The sequence below is a fragment of the Marmota flaviventris genome, chromosome 6, assembly GCF_047511675.1.
Source record: "Marmota flaviventris isolate mMarFla1 chromosome 6, mMarFla1.hap1, whole genome shotgun sequence".
NCBI classification, from domain to species: domain Eukaryota; kingdom Metazoa; phylum Chordata; class Mammalia; order Rodentia; family Sciuridae; genus Marmota; species Marmota flaviventris.
In genome coordinates this window covers 2,126,075-2,139,007 of record NC_092503.1, presented here as the reverse complement: position 1 = coordinate 2,139,007, position 12,933 = coordinate 2,126,075, and the positions used below count along the sequence as shown (strand labels likewise).

General features: G+C 56.6%; 1 protein-coding gene across 1 annotated transcript; it reads right to left on the bottom strand.

Moving 5' to 3' along the window:
* Positions 1-10,643: 10,643 nt before the first annotated feature.
* Positions 10,644-11,578, bottom strand: Gpr31 (G protein-coupled receptor 31). The gene is given in 5 exon segments (XM_027923480.2): positions 10,644-10,850; positions 10,852-11,067; positions 11,069-11,219; positions 11,221-11,269; positions 11,272-11,578. Coding segments are annotated over 5 exon segments (900 nt in total). The 3' UTR covers positions 10,644-10,673.
* Positions 11,579-12,933: the final 1,355 nt, after the last annotated feature.

Below are 12,933 nucleotides of genomic sequence, written 5' to 3'. Positions count from 1 at the left end.
CCCTAATTTGTATTTTATTTAAAAACAGGGTCTCACTGAGTCGCTAAATCCCTCACCAAGTTTCGGAGGCTGGCTTTGAACTCGCGATCCTCCTGCCTCAGCCTCTGGAGCCGCTGGGATTATAGGCATGCGCCAGCCACCGAGCCTAGCTGGGAACTTCTAATTCGGTGTCTCACTTACTTTGCTTAACCTCATGTTCTTTATCCATTTGTTGCAAATGGATGGCAGGACTTCCTTCCTCTCTATGGCTAAGTAACCTCCATTGTGTACGCTGCCGTGTTTTCTTTATCCATTCATCTGTGGGCGGTTCCTGTGTGAGGGAGAGACATTGAGAAAATACTCTGCTGCTCACTTCGAAGGGAGGGGAAGCTGCCTTGGAGGTGAGGAAGGGCCCTGGAGGGTGGTGGCTCGGCGGGCTCCCTCCTCCCAGGCTCCCGCCAGCTCCAACCAGCGCTCACTTTTATTAAGCAAGCCTGTTCCCTGCCACCGGGTGAGGATGGCTGGACTCCTGGAAGGAAGATGACATTTCGGGTGCCTTCCTGACATGCAGGCTCTACAGTGAGCTGGCCCCTTTTCCAGGCTGGCGGATGAGGTCTCAGCCGGGGTGGTTCCCAGCCTCCGGAGGCACCTGGCCACATCTGCCCGGCCCTGGGCGTGGCTGCCCTCTAGTGGTGGGAGCTGGCCTCCGGCCGTCCGCACTGGACTTGCTGAGCCCACGGGCTCCACGGTTCAGAGAACAATCTTGTTGTGCATCTCAATGGGGAAATCTAAAAGTTTATTTTGTAAAGCAGATATATAAAATTAATAGAATCTTACACTGCACTCTCTAAACAATGGTCTAAATTCTTTAGAAAGATTACTAATTTTAAATAACTGACAATACTCATATACTAGGAAATTGCCACGTAGATATACTTACTGTTAATGCTGTTATTTGGTTCTAAGGTATTTGCTTCAGCCACACCATATGTATATGTGTACGTATGAGGATAAATGATATACAGTGATATTTAGGAACAGGGAACCTATATATTTTATGATATATATTATGGGATAATTTTAGGGGTCTTGTAACTAATTAAGAGAAAGCTATTTATATGTCATCTCCACTCAGCAGTCAATGAAGATGAAATTCTAAAATTCAGTAAAAATGTAAGGAAATTTCATACCAGCATCTTCACTTCCAGAATCGGGTGCATCTGAATCTGTTTTCCTCTGCTGAGGCAGGAGGATTGCGTTGTGGGGACGCCTGGGGCTAGGTGTGGCATATGGGTGAGCGAGTGACCATCCTTCCTGCCGGGTCCCGTGGAGCCGTGGGGGGAGCACAGGGGCTTCCAGCAAAGGCCAGAGGCCAGAGGGCCAGCCTGCCTTTAGGAGAGCTCTTCTCCAGGACTGTCACATCAGGAGCCTGGGCCAAGGGCACCTGCCTGAGAGCCACTGTTCACTGGCCCCCATGGCCTGGCTTTTGGCCTCTTCCTTTGTCCTCGGAGAGCATGGCAGAGGTGACGGTGGCTGGGAGTCAGGGACTCCAGGCCATCCCGTGGGAACAGGCATTGCTCCAGCTTTCTGAGCCCCCTTCCCTCTCTCATTGGTCACCCCCATCAGCCAGAGCCTCTGATCTTGGTGGTGGACAGCTGCCCACCAGACCCTTTTCCTGTGCATGTGCAGACTTTGTCCCACCTTCTGGAAGCACAATGCTCCCCATGTCCAGCCCTGGCCAAAGACACCTGAGTCCGAGGGAAGCTCCCGGCTGTGGCTCTGGTCTTTGCTTTCCCTGTTGGCGGAAGGCGGGGCTGCAGCGCCACCTTGGGAGCCTGCTGCTAGGAACGCAACTGGCTTAGTCTGAACGCCCACCCCAGCTGTGCCCTGGCGCTCCTGCGTGATCCAGCTCCCAACCCGCTTGCATTCCGCGTGGCACAGGGCGCCATCACCCAGCGCCTGGCGTCCTCCTCCGTGCCCAGCTGCCCACCCAGCTCTGCCCTCCCCTTCCACTGGCTCCTCCCCCCGCCCCTCCCCCCTCACGGGTGACTGCCAACGCCCCCTCCCCTCTCATGTGTGACCGCCAACGCCGGCTGCCAGTTCACTGAGGACATGTGAGCACCGCTGCCACCTTCCATGACCCACCTGGACCCCTGTGTCTGTGCTTGTCACAGCTGGGGTCCCCGATAGAAAGCCACCCAGGCCAGGCCACCTTGCTTGGGCTCAGGTGCCATCTGGTCGTCTCTCCCTCCTCTGTGCAGGTGTCACACCCTTGCCCCAGTGTCCAGTGTCCAAATGCAGAAAAGCATTGGTCTTGTTTTTTAATAATTAATAATTGTTTTAGAATTAAAAGCACAACAAACTCCACCTCTCCCCTCCGCGCCTTCTCCCTCTCCAGCCCCTCTTGGCTGGTCTCCTCCAGCAGGGGCTGGTGCTCCTGGCCACTGGAACCTGACGCGGCCCTGCCCTGCCATCCCACTCAACTGTCCTTGTGAGGGTCACCATGTCCTCTGTGGGACTGGAACCAAAGGAGGCAGCTCAGGAACTCCTGCAAGTGGTGGCCTGGCCCGTGGGGACCCCTGGCCTCCGCCTGGTGGGCCCTCCTCTCTCTCCCCGTGACCCCTGTGCCCCTCGTGACCCCTGACTGCACAGCTGCTCCAACTCCACGCTGGATTTCTCCTCTCCCTGTGTGCCCTCCCTCAGCCAGCCCCTCGTCCCTGGACTGCAGGACCCCCGGCTGAGGACAGCACTCGCCTACCAAGTGTGGGCTTCCTCAGGCTCCCCCAGCCTGGGCAGCGTGGCCCCTGTGGTCCCTCCCCCAAAGGCCCCACCGCAAGCTCTGCCTCCCTTCTTCCTGAAGGTGTGTCTTCCCTGCCTGGGGACCGCTGAGCTCTGCCTGATGCTCTGCGCCCTGTGGCACCTATCACACCTGCTTATCCTGCAAGGCTCAGGAAGGCCAGCTCTCAGGGCCCTGCCACTCCACCCAAGTGCGGCCCTGCTCCGCTGTCTTGGCTCCTTGGTTCGGGCTGTGCTTAGGATTCCTCTGATCCCCATATTTGCAGGACCTCAGGTCCTAAAGTGTGGCTCTGTGGCGGGGCCCATCTTCTCAGTGCTGCACGCCCAGCTCCTAGAGACCCACCCAACATACCATCTTGCTTCAGTCTTCTTCCCTCCCCCAGACATTCAGTCCCACTGGAGCGGCACCGCAATCCCCTCTGTTCTGGCGATTGGTGATGTAAGTGGTGACTCTGAGGCCGGGGTTTGTTTTAGACACAGAGCGTGGAGAGGGCAGAGGCCTTGGGCTGGCATCTGCCTGAGTGCAGTGCTTGGCACACCAGTTGCCTAGGAGCCCCTAGGAGACGCATAGATCTCACCTTCCAGTCTCAGGTATGGCTGCCTGCTCCTCACCTGGGGAAGTGCAGGCCCCACCCACATCTCAACACCAAGGCAAAGACATGGCAGCCTCCAGCCGCACCAGGCTCCTCCGCCATGGTGACAGGGGCCACCTGGGCCACCACTGGCCAGCCCTCTCAGGCATTTATTGATAGTGGGTGGGCTGAGCGGAGGGTCCAACCCTTGCCATCAGTGCCCGGGCCTCCAGCCAGGTTGGAGGGTGCAGTGTCCCCCCTCATGAAGGACAGAGGTGCCCAATGTCTGCCTGTCTGCTAATGAACAGCTGCCAGGTGGTTTAATTGCTGAGTCACCAAGGTTTCCAGGAACTTCTGCCTCCTTCATTTTTATTCTTTGTTCCCTTTTCTTTTCTTTTCTTTTTGTGCCTGGGATTGAACTCAGGGGCACTCAGCCACTGAGCCACATCCCCAGCCCTATTTTGAATTCTATTTAGAGACAGGTCTCACTGAGTTGCTTAGCATCCAGCTTTTGCTGAGGCTGGCTTTGATCTCACGGTCCTCCTGCCTCAGCCTCCCCAGCCACTGGGATTACAGGCCTGTGCCACTGTGCCTAGCTTGTGCCCTTCCATTTTTAACATGGCCTCCCACCCCTACTTGGTATTGGCAAAAGAAATAACCACACTTTCCCAAGCAGCCAATTCTTTAAATTGTGGGATTCTGGTGTTTGAAACAAACAAACAAAACCCGAGAAGTTTTGGAATAAAATAAGCACTCTAATGGCTTTAAATGGAGGGGGCAGAAGAATAAAATGTCACCGTCTTTACAAAAGGACATAGGACCACGTCGGATTTCAGTCGGAGTGAGGAAAGGGAGGCTGGAGGTCGGGCTTTCCTCCACGGAGGCAGCTTTCCAGCCCCTGAGGTGGCTTGGGGAACCAGAGTCTGCCTGCCCGCCTGAGGAATCCTTTTCCCAGAAGAGTGTCCAGCGTGTCCCCACCCCGTCTCCTGACAGGCCTAACGGTCTCTCTGCCAGCATTCAGGAGTTTCAAGCACAGTCACCTCATTAGGCAGATCTTTAACGCCCTTTAGCAGGTAAAAGCACCCAGAACCCTGGCACGAAACGTTTCGTGCATGGGCTGCGTGGGCACGGCTGTGGCAAGGGCTGGCTGCGGGTTTCCTGTGTTAAAAGTAACCCACTTGAATCAAATGTATGAAATATGATATGTCAAGAGCTTTGTAATGTTTTGAACAACCAATAAAAAAAATTAGAATTAAAATTAAAAAAAATTATATGTAAAAAAAAAAAGTGTAGTATAAATATGCAGATATGAAAGCAGCCTGGGCTCTCTAGGCCCTGCCTGGGGCTCCAGAGGAAACCTGCTTTCTCCTGATAAGTTTCATTTTGATAGCAACGTGCCAGCCTGGATCGAGAGCAGCGCACACGGAGCTGGTCCTGCTGCCGAGCAGAGCCGGTCCACACGCTGCGGGGTCACAGCACTCGCAGAGCCTGCGCCCTGTGCCAGGCCAGAGGCCGAAGGTGAGCCACACGGAGACACAGTGACCAAGGCGAGCCTCGAGGATCTGCCCGCCCACCCCATCGCTCTCAGGCCACCAAGAAGCAAGACAGCAAGGGGCGGCGGCAGTTGTTACTCTCCTGAGGCGCTGGAGGGGTGCAGCCTCCCCGTGGTCCCTCCTGTGCTGTGTCCAGTGGGGTTAACTTGGGAGACGAAGCCCAACATTCACGCTGCCGTCCCCACTAGGACATTAAGACAGAAACCCGACAGGGTCTCATGTTACTTGTTGAATAAAGTATATAATGTTGCAGTTTGGGGTTAGCATTTCTTTCATTTATAAGTTTTTCATTTAGAAAATTCTCCCCAAATAATCTCAATTCCCCTTATTTGTAGATGTATTCGTTCCTCACTCCTTACGAGGTGGCACAGTGAGTCTGATGATGGAGGGACAGAAACTCGTGCTTCCTAAACACGTCCAAAGCTGCTGCCTCACCAGCCCTGCCCGAGGGGAGGCCCCTGTGTTCAATGCTGTCTTTACAGGACCCGCCAGGCACAGGAGCATCACCGCAGACGTGGACACAGAGTGGTTGTGGTCATCAGGCCCCCTGAACCTGGAGGAGCCTGGACTTCAGCTCTAGCACACCTGGCCCCCTGCCTGCCACGGCTTGTCACCTCCTTTCAGTTCTCAAGAAACCCAGGGCCTTGCTGTGGGTCCTTCTCTGCTTACTAGCAGTTCACTCTTCAGGTCACTCTCATCTTTCTCCTGGGTGGCCGGGTGGAGCTGGACTTTGGTGGCCTTTAAGGAGAGCTTTCCGGCAGAATCTTTTCAAAAGTCCTTTCCATGGGGCAACAAGCAGCGCTCCCAGAGAATCTCAGGCCCCTTGCCCCACCCTGGCTTGCCCTGCGTCTGTCCTTGACAATTCCTTCTGACGCTTCCCCCCCCCCCCCCCAAGGCTCTGCAGGAAACCTTTGTGCTGCTCCAGTGCTGTCCCCACCTTCTTGTCTGCATGGTGGCAGCAGCAGGGAGCAGCATGCACAAGGTTTCCAGGCACTGAGGGCCACTGGCGGGGGGGGGGGGGGGGGAAGCAGAAGTGTCCTGGAGAGGCCACTGGGAGGTGCCCAGGGGCTGGGGAGCCAGCTGGTAGCCGTGATGGGGAGGATTTGCACCATGAAAATGGGCAAAGGCTGCAGGGCCGAACATGGCTGCTTTCTCTGAGTGTCTGATAGCAGCTCCCAGCTGGACATACGGAAGATCGAGATATGAGCTGTGAAAACAGGCAAGGAGAAGGGCAAGGAGGGAGAAGGAGCAGCCGTGGAAGGCTGCTGTCCCCCAATTGCTATGTGACAGGAGGAAGACCTGGGCCCTTGGGAGGTGTGTCTCCAGGGCTCCAGGGAGCTGTGCCCTTCTGAAGGAGGTGCCAGGAGACTCCCGGCCCCTTCTGCCAGGAGCAGACCCTGCCACCAGCCCACTTCGGGGACAGAGAGCAGCCTCCCCACTCTGCCAGACAGGGAGCCTGTCGCCCCGGCCTGGAGGAGCGAGCGCTCTGTCCCCAGTGTCTGAAGGCTGTCCTCAGCCCAAAGGGACTAGCAGGACAGTAGGAGACTAGAATGTGAGAATACAGACTCTGTCCCTGAAGACACAAAGCACCTCTGGTGTCCAAGGAAGGATCTCTGTAATTCATAGCCATCAGGATGCTGCTGTGAATCACCCCCCCAACCAGGAGGTAAGACAGGAGCTGGAGCCCCCGATCCCACCCGGAGGGGAGCAGACAGCCCCCCCAGCTCACGGCCCCAGAACCAGCCTGCCGCGTGGCCCAGCGTGTCCACCCCCCGTGTGCCTGAAGGAGCTCCAGGCGTGCTCCACGGAGACGCTGCCCACCCTTCAGAGCAGCCTCCTTCACAGGGCCAGAGGCACAAGCAGGCTGTGACCCTCGAGGGACAAGTGAGTGGACGATACGGCTCTGGTGGGGCATCAGAGAGACTTGGTTTCAAGGGGTGGAAATGTCCCACCTGCTGTGGCCGATGGAGCGTGAAGACATGATGCTGGTGACACAGTCTGGTCACAGATGGACCCTGCAGTGCGTCTCCACCCTCTGAACTGAGGGGTCACGGCCACAGAAATGGAAAGTGTGGGGGTACCAGGTGTGGGGCGAGTCAGCGTCAAATGGGGACAGACTTTCAGTTTCACAAGAAGAATGAGTTCTGGATGTGGGAGGCCACATCCTCGGGGAGGCCACCCAGTGCGGCTGGCAACGCCCTGTCCTGAACCCACGCGTGGAAGAGGCCTTTTGTGTGTTTTTGTGGTCCCCGGGATTGAACCCAGGCTCATCCCCAGCCCTTTTTAGTTTTGATTTTGAGACAGGGCCTCTCTAAGCTGCCCAGGCTGTCCTTGAAGCTGCCGTCCTCCTGCCTCAGCCTCCCCAGTAGCTGGGATTGCAAGTGTGTGACACCACACCTGGTCCCAGAAGCATTTTGAAGGCGACTATTGTTTAGGAGCCCATGAACGCTGGGCACATGCTCTGGAGGACTCTGGACATCACGTTATCTACCTCACAGTCCACAAATAAGCCGAAAGGGAGATTTGGAGTCCACTCATTATCCTGGCCTCGAAATAAATCAAAGTTATTTTAGAAACCAGGCTACTAAATAATAAAGCCCGCTCCCTTGGAATGGGTGAGAGTGTCCACTCACTCACTTGGCCCCTTGGTCTATCAAGTGAACACTGTGTGCTGAGCTCTGAGTGAAACGCTGGATTCAAAGCAAGGTCCTTCTCTGGGAGCTTCAAGGGCTGGTGGGGCCCTCTGGGTGCAGACAGGGCACAGGTGGGACAGGGTGCTGGGCCGAGTCGCTGCTCTGGGGGTGTGCGGGTGCCGGGTGTTGTCCTGAGGCTCCACACAGGGGCAGGTCCCCTGGGACCCAGGAGGCTGCTGGGTCCTCACAGGTGGGCCGTGACGTTCTGGCAGAAGTCCGGGGCCTGGGGGGCCTGTGGACGTGGCTGAGGAGGAACGGCTGCCTGGTGGGTTTGGAAAGAGAAAGGGAAGATGAGCAGAACCTTCAGAGTGAGAGCCTTCTCTCAGTGGGGAAGAGAGACATGGGGCTCACAGTGAGCTCCGGGCTCCCGGCTGGCAGGGTGTGCAGGGTGCAGACAGGGCTGAGGCCTGCGAGGCTCACGGGGGAGGCGGGTGCCGTCTCCTTACCAGGGGAGCCAGTCACACGGGAAGAAACCCAAACCAGCCGCGGTCCTGAGGCCCGTCATCCCTGACTGACCACCTGCACTTTCCCTTTGAGTCATTTCCTTATTTGGAGGTTCTCATTTGTAGAACCAGGGCCTCCTCGGCCCTCTGGGTGCAGACCTGCAGGGGTCCTCCACAGGACGGGGCTGGGGGCTGAGGAAATGTCCTAGAGATGTGAGAAATGAGGCCAGACAGACAGAATCACTCGGAACCCTCCCAGAAGAGTTTACTAGGCAGGGACAGACCTTGGACGCAACTGACCTCCTGGCCACCCGGGCCACCGAGCGCCCTGCTTGTGTGGTACCATGTGGAGACCTCCGGGCAACAGCCACAGCCTGAGGGTTGCCGTCCGAGCGGAGAAGTGGTCAGTGAAGATGGACCAGTGCCACTGCCCCGGGGGGTCGGCACTGGGCTGAGAGCTGCCTGGGTGGCACCATTAACCCTTATAACAATCCCGTGGTAGATTTTATTGTCCCACTTTATAGACAGGGACAGAGAGCAGTCAGGTGGTCTGCGGCAGGTCACAGAGCTAAGAAGTGGGGGAGCAGGGTGCTACCCAGGGCCCACCTCAGCCACCGACCCAGAGATGTCAGCCCTGCTGCCCATAAAGAGACCCAGTGAGGGACCCAGGCCCTCCCAGCTGGGCCAACTGAGGCAGAATGTTCGGGGTTGGCTGAGGCTTCAGGGTTTCTCAAGCCCCTGGGTCCCTGAGGCTGTGGGGTGCATCAGGAACAAGCCAGGAGCAGAGAAGAGGCTCAGCCATGGCTCTGCCCAGGAAACAGGCCCCCGGGGCAGGAATGCCCAGCCAAGACTTCTCCCATTCAACCCGGTTTGCCAGGCTGAAAATGCGAAGCGGGGGGCAGGCGACGTGGGCAGCCTCGGCTCCTGGAGTCTGGAGGGTGCGGCCTAGGGAGGGCGCGTGGGGCTCCCCGCACTCCCCAGCATGGGTGCCAGCCCCCAGAGCCTCCGCAGGAGTGGCCTGCTTTCATTCCACCTGTGGCCCCCATCCCGGGGGGACAGGTACCAGAGGACAGTGTTCCTTCCAGTGTCAGCTTCACCTTGCAGAGTCACAGATGGAATGTCCACCAGCAGAGGAGGGTGGGAAGCACCTCTGGCAGTCACCTGTGGAGGGACTTGCGGGGGATTGTCACAGCAGGGAGAGCGTCTGTGTTGGACCTTGGGTTTCTCAAAGTGGCATTTAAAACTGCCCACGTGTTCAGATGGAGGCGCTGCTTAGCAGCGGAGAGGGCAGGGGCACGTCATCCTCATCTGGTCACAGCTCCCTCCACGCTGCTGGCTCAGGAGGACAGTAAACCTGAGAAGGCCGAGCAGCACTGCTGACGGACCACGGCCACCCCCTGCCGGGCAGGTGCCCCTGGGCTTCCTGAGCTGGCAGGACACACTCTGAGGCGGAGCCCAGCTGGTGGGCAAACGGCCTGGGGCAGGTGGCTTTGCCATTTTCTATTGCTGACACCATCAGTTTTGACCTCAAATGTGGCCCAGCAAGGACGACCTTGGTGGAGAAATCAGTGGACGGAGCAGCTGCAGCCCAGCTGGGCTGACGGCAGAGCTTCGGTGGACTTCGGCCACTCGGGGCAGGCTGCGATTCCTTCTTTGCCTTACCCAGGCCTCTGGGTATGGACAGCGAGTGAGAGAGGGGTAAGAAGGAAAGGAACTCGAGCCACAGGTTTGGGGTATAGTCTACCAGGGGCGAGATGAAAAGATCCAGCCTCACAAGGCCCCCAGGGCAGGGCTGGGCACCACACCATCCACCCAGTGGTCTGTCCAGCCCCAGCAATAGCCCTGTGTCCTGTGTCCTTCTCCAAGCTGAGCTCAGTATCAGGCTGGAAAGGATCATTTCAAATGCAACTCGACTCGTGCATTGAGTGTTTCTCCCAGGATATGGTAAAGTGCTGTGCCCTTCAGAGCAGAGGTCCCAAAATAGATCCAAAAGCATCTGTACATTCAGACTGAAAATGTTCTAGAGGCAATTCTGAGAAACTTAGAAGGAAATTGCTTCTTAGAATACACTGAGGAACCCACTGCCCTGTCTTTGGCATAATGTATCACCTACGAAGAAGTAGAATTTTACAAACCCCCAAATATTACATGCTAAACAGACAACTTAGATGCCCAGCCTCACCTAAGCATTCTGACATCTGTTGTCACACGTCCACGCAGTCACTGAGAAGGCAGCATCCCTTGCTTCTGCACACAAAGGCACCGAAAGGGAAGGTGACGACGGGCTGCGAGCACGTGGAGTTGGAGAACGCCAGCTTTCAGGCTCCCTCCTGCTCTAAGATCCAGCAAATTCCATCTCTTCCAACGCAGGGTGCGGGAGCTGCTTGACTTCTCAGCTGGGCAACTTCTTCTGCATCTTAACTACAAAGGAGGCTCTGGCCCGTTCGTTTTTATTTTTCCACGATATTGTAAAAGAGCAGGTCAGCACCCAGTGAAGGCAGCACATCTGAACACCTGCAGCAGCTGTGCCAGGCTTCCACCCGATCTGTGCTCGGCCGCCGAGAGTCCCCTTCCTGAGGACTCTAAACTCCCAGGTGCCCACAGTTTGCACATAACCAGGGGTGGGGGCGGCTGCTGTCAGGAGTAGGAGTCCTTGAGGTCAGAGCTGGGAGGCTCTGTGGCCTGCCTCCTGCCTCTGAGGCTGCTGAACACCTTCTGGTAGGAGTGGGTGAAGGCCGGGTTGGAGAAGTAGAAGGCTGGGTTCAGCACACTGTGCAGGTGGGTGAGGCTGCCCACACCTCGGCCATGTGCACCGTGACCGCAGGACACTGCAGCTTTGTGACCCTCAGAAGATGTGCATGAGGACCCTGGTCAGGACGCTGGGCAGAAAACACAGCCCAAGGAGCAGCAGCACAGCAGTGACCAGCACCTTGGCCCTGCGAAGCCTGGGCTGCTTGTGGGACACACGGATCCTTCTCTGGAGGATCCTGATGATGCAGAACGAGATGAGGCTAAAGGGAAGGAGGATGGATTTGGAGGAAGAAGAGCACCTCCTGCCCCGTGGTGCTGGGGTAGAAGCTGGGGCACTCGGTGGAGTTCTGGGGAGCCTTGGAGACCAGCAGGCTTTGGTGGGTGAGAGCAGCCAGCAGAAGCCACACGAGATACCCCAGGCCACCCTTGGGTACAGAAGTTGACCTTGAGCTGTGGGTGGAGCACACGCAGGTACTGGTCAGGAAGGCCACCCCCACTCCATGGCTGAGGAGCAGCAGGCAGAGCAGGGCCTGGCAGGACGTGAGGCTGAGGCCCCAGGCCCTGTGTCTCAGGTAGAAGGCTGCGTGGAAGGGCAGGCAGACGGTCAGCAGCAGGTCTGCCAGCACCAGGCTGAGCAGGTACACGGTGTAAGGCTTCCACACCTCGAGGCGGAAGAAGGTCCACAGGGCAACAGCATTGCCTGGCTGGCCCAGCCCACACTCCAGGGCCAGCAGCATGCCCACCACTGTCTCCACGGAGGTGCTGGGGGCCGAGCATCAGGGGCGCACCATGGCCCCAGCCCCACGGTGCCGGGGGACAGCCACAGGAGCAAAGCCCACCGAGAGCTGGCTCCACGCTCTCCCTAAGAGAAAAGAAAGGCTTTTCCTGCCACAGAGCAGGCAAGTTCCGCATTTCCCCAGTGAGAAGACGGCAGAGCCAGCGTGGGACCCCGGGAGGGGCCTGGGAGGGAGGCTGTGCAGGGCGGGGAAGCCCGGCCGCTGTGCTGTTTTGTTTCACCCTGGAAGTGGGAAATGGTGTTTCACTTTGCATCACTGGACACCAGAGCCGAGGCTACCATGTCCTGAGAACAGAGCTGTGTGCCCAGCCACTGAAGAAGGAACTGGGACCCTCACTGTCACGAAGACCCCGAGTCTAAACATGCTCCAACGAGGACCAAGCAAGCTTACCCTCTCTGAGTGTGTGTCATGGAGAAGCGCGCTCCTGCTTTCCCGGATACGCGACCTCGTGGTGACGTTCTGCATCGGGCTGCTTTTCAACACTGGGTCCACTCTGGTTCCCACCTTGCTGTGAGAGGCCTAGTGTTGTCCTGGCCACTCCTAGCTCAACGTTCGCACGTGTCCTCCTGTTTTGTCAAAGCAAAGTCTGCTTTTTTCCTCCTGCCGAGGAGTTTTTCTGGACCAGCCTGGGCTGGGGCCTGCCAACAATGTCAGGTCCAAGGCTGCTCAAGACCCCCCAACCCCCTGGACTGTCAGGTTCATGAGCTCGGGGAACCCTCTGTGTCCACTGTGGCTCCCCTAGTGCAGACACTGAGCCTGGGTCAGTAAATATCTGTTGGACTCATACCTGCCACCCTCACCCACTGTCTTCCGGGTTGATTCTTGGCTCTTACCCACCGTCAACCTGACTCATCCTGGTCCTCACCCGTGGTCAACTCTGTGTCACCTGGTCCTTCCCCGGGTTGACCTAACTCATCCTGCTTCTGGTCTTTCTGGCCTGGGTATTGGAGTCATGTAGATTTTTTTTTTTTTTTTAATAATTTTGATGGGAACAGCAATGCCCTAGATTTTTACTTCTGCCTCCTTCACTTACTGATAGAACATATACCATGGTAACTTTTTTTTTTTTTTATATAATTTATGTTATTTTATGTTTTTGAGTACTGAACCCAGAGAGAGGCTCTTTACCATTGAGCTATATCCCCAGTCCTTTTTATTCTTATTTTTTTAATTTATTTATTTTAGAGAGAGAGAGGAATTTTTTTTTTAATATTTATTTTTTAGTTTTCGGCGGACACAACATCTTTGTTTGTATGTGGTGCTGAGGATTGAACCCGGGCCACATGCATGCCAGGCGAGCACGCTACCACTTGAGCCACATCCCCAGCCCAGTCATGTAGATTTCAGTT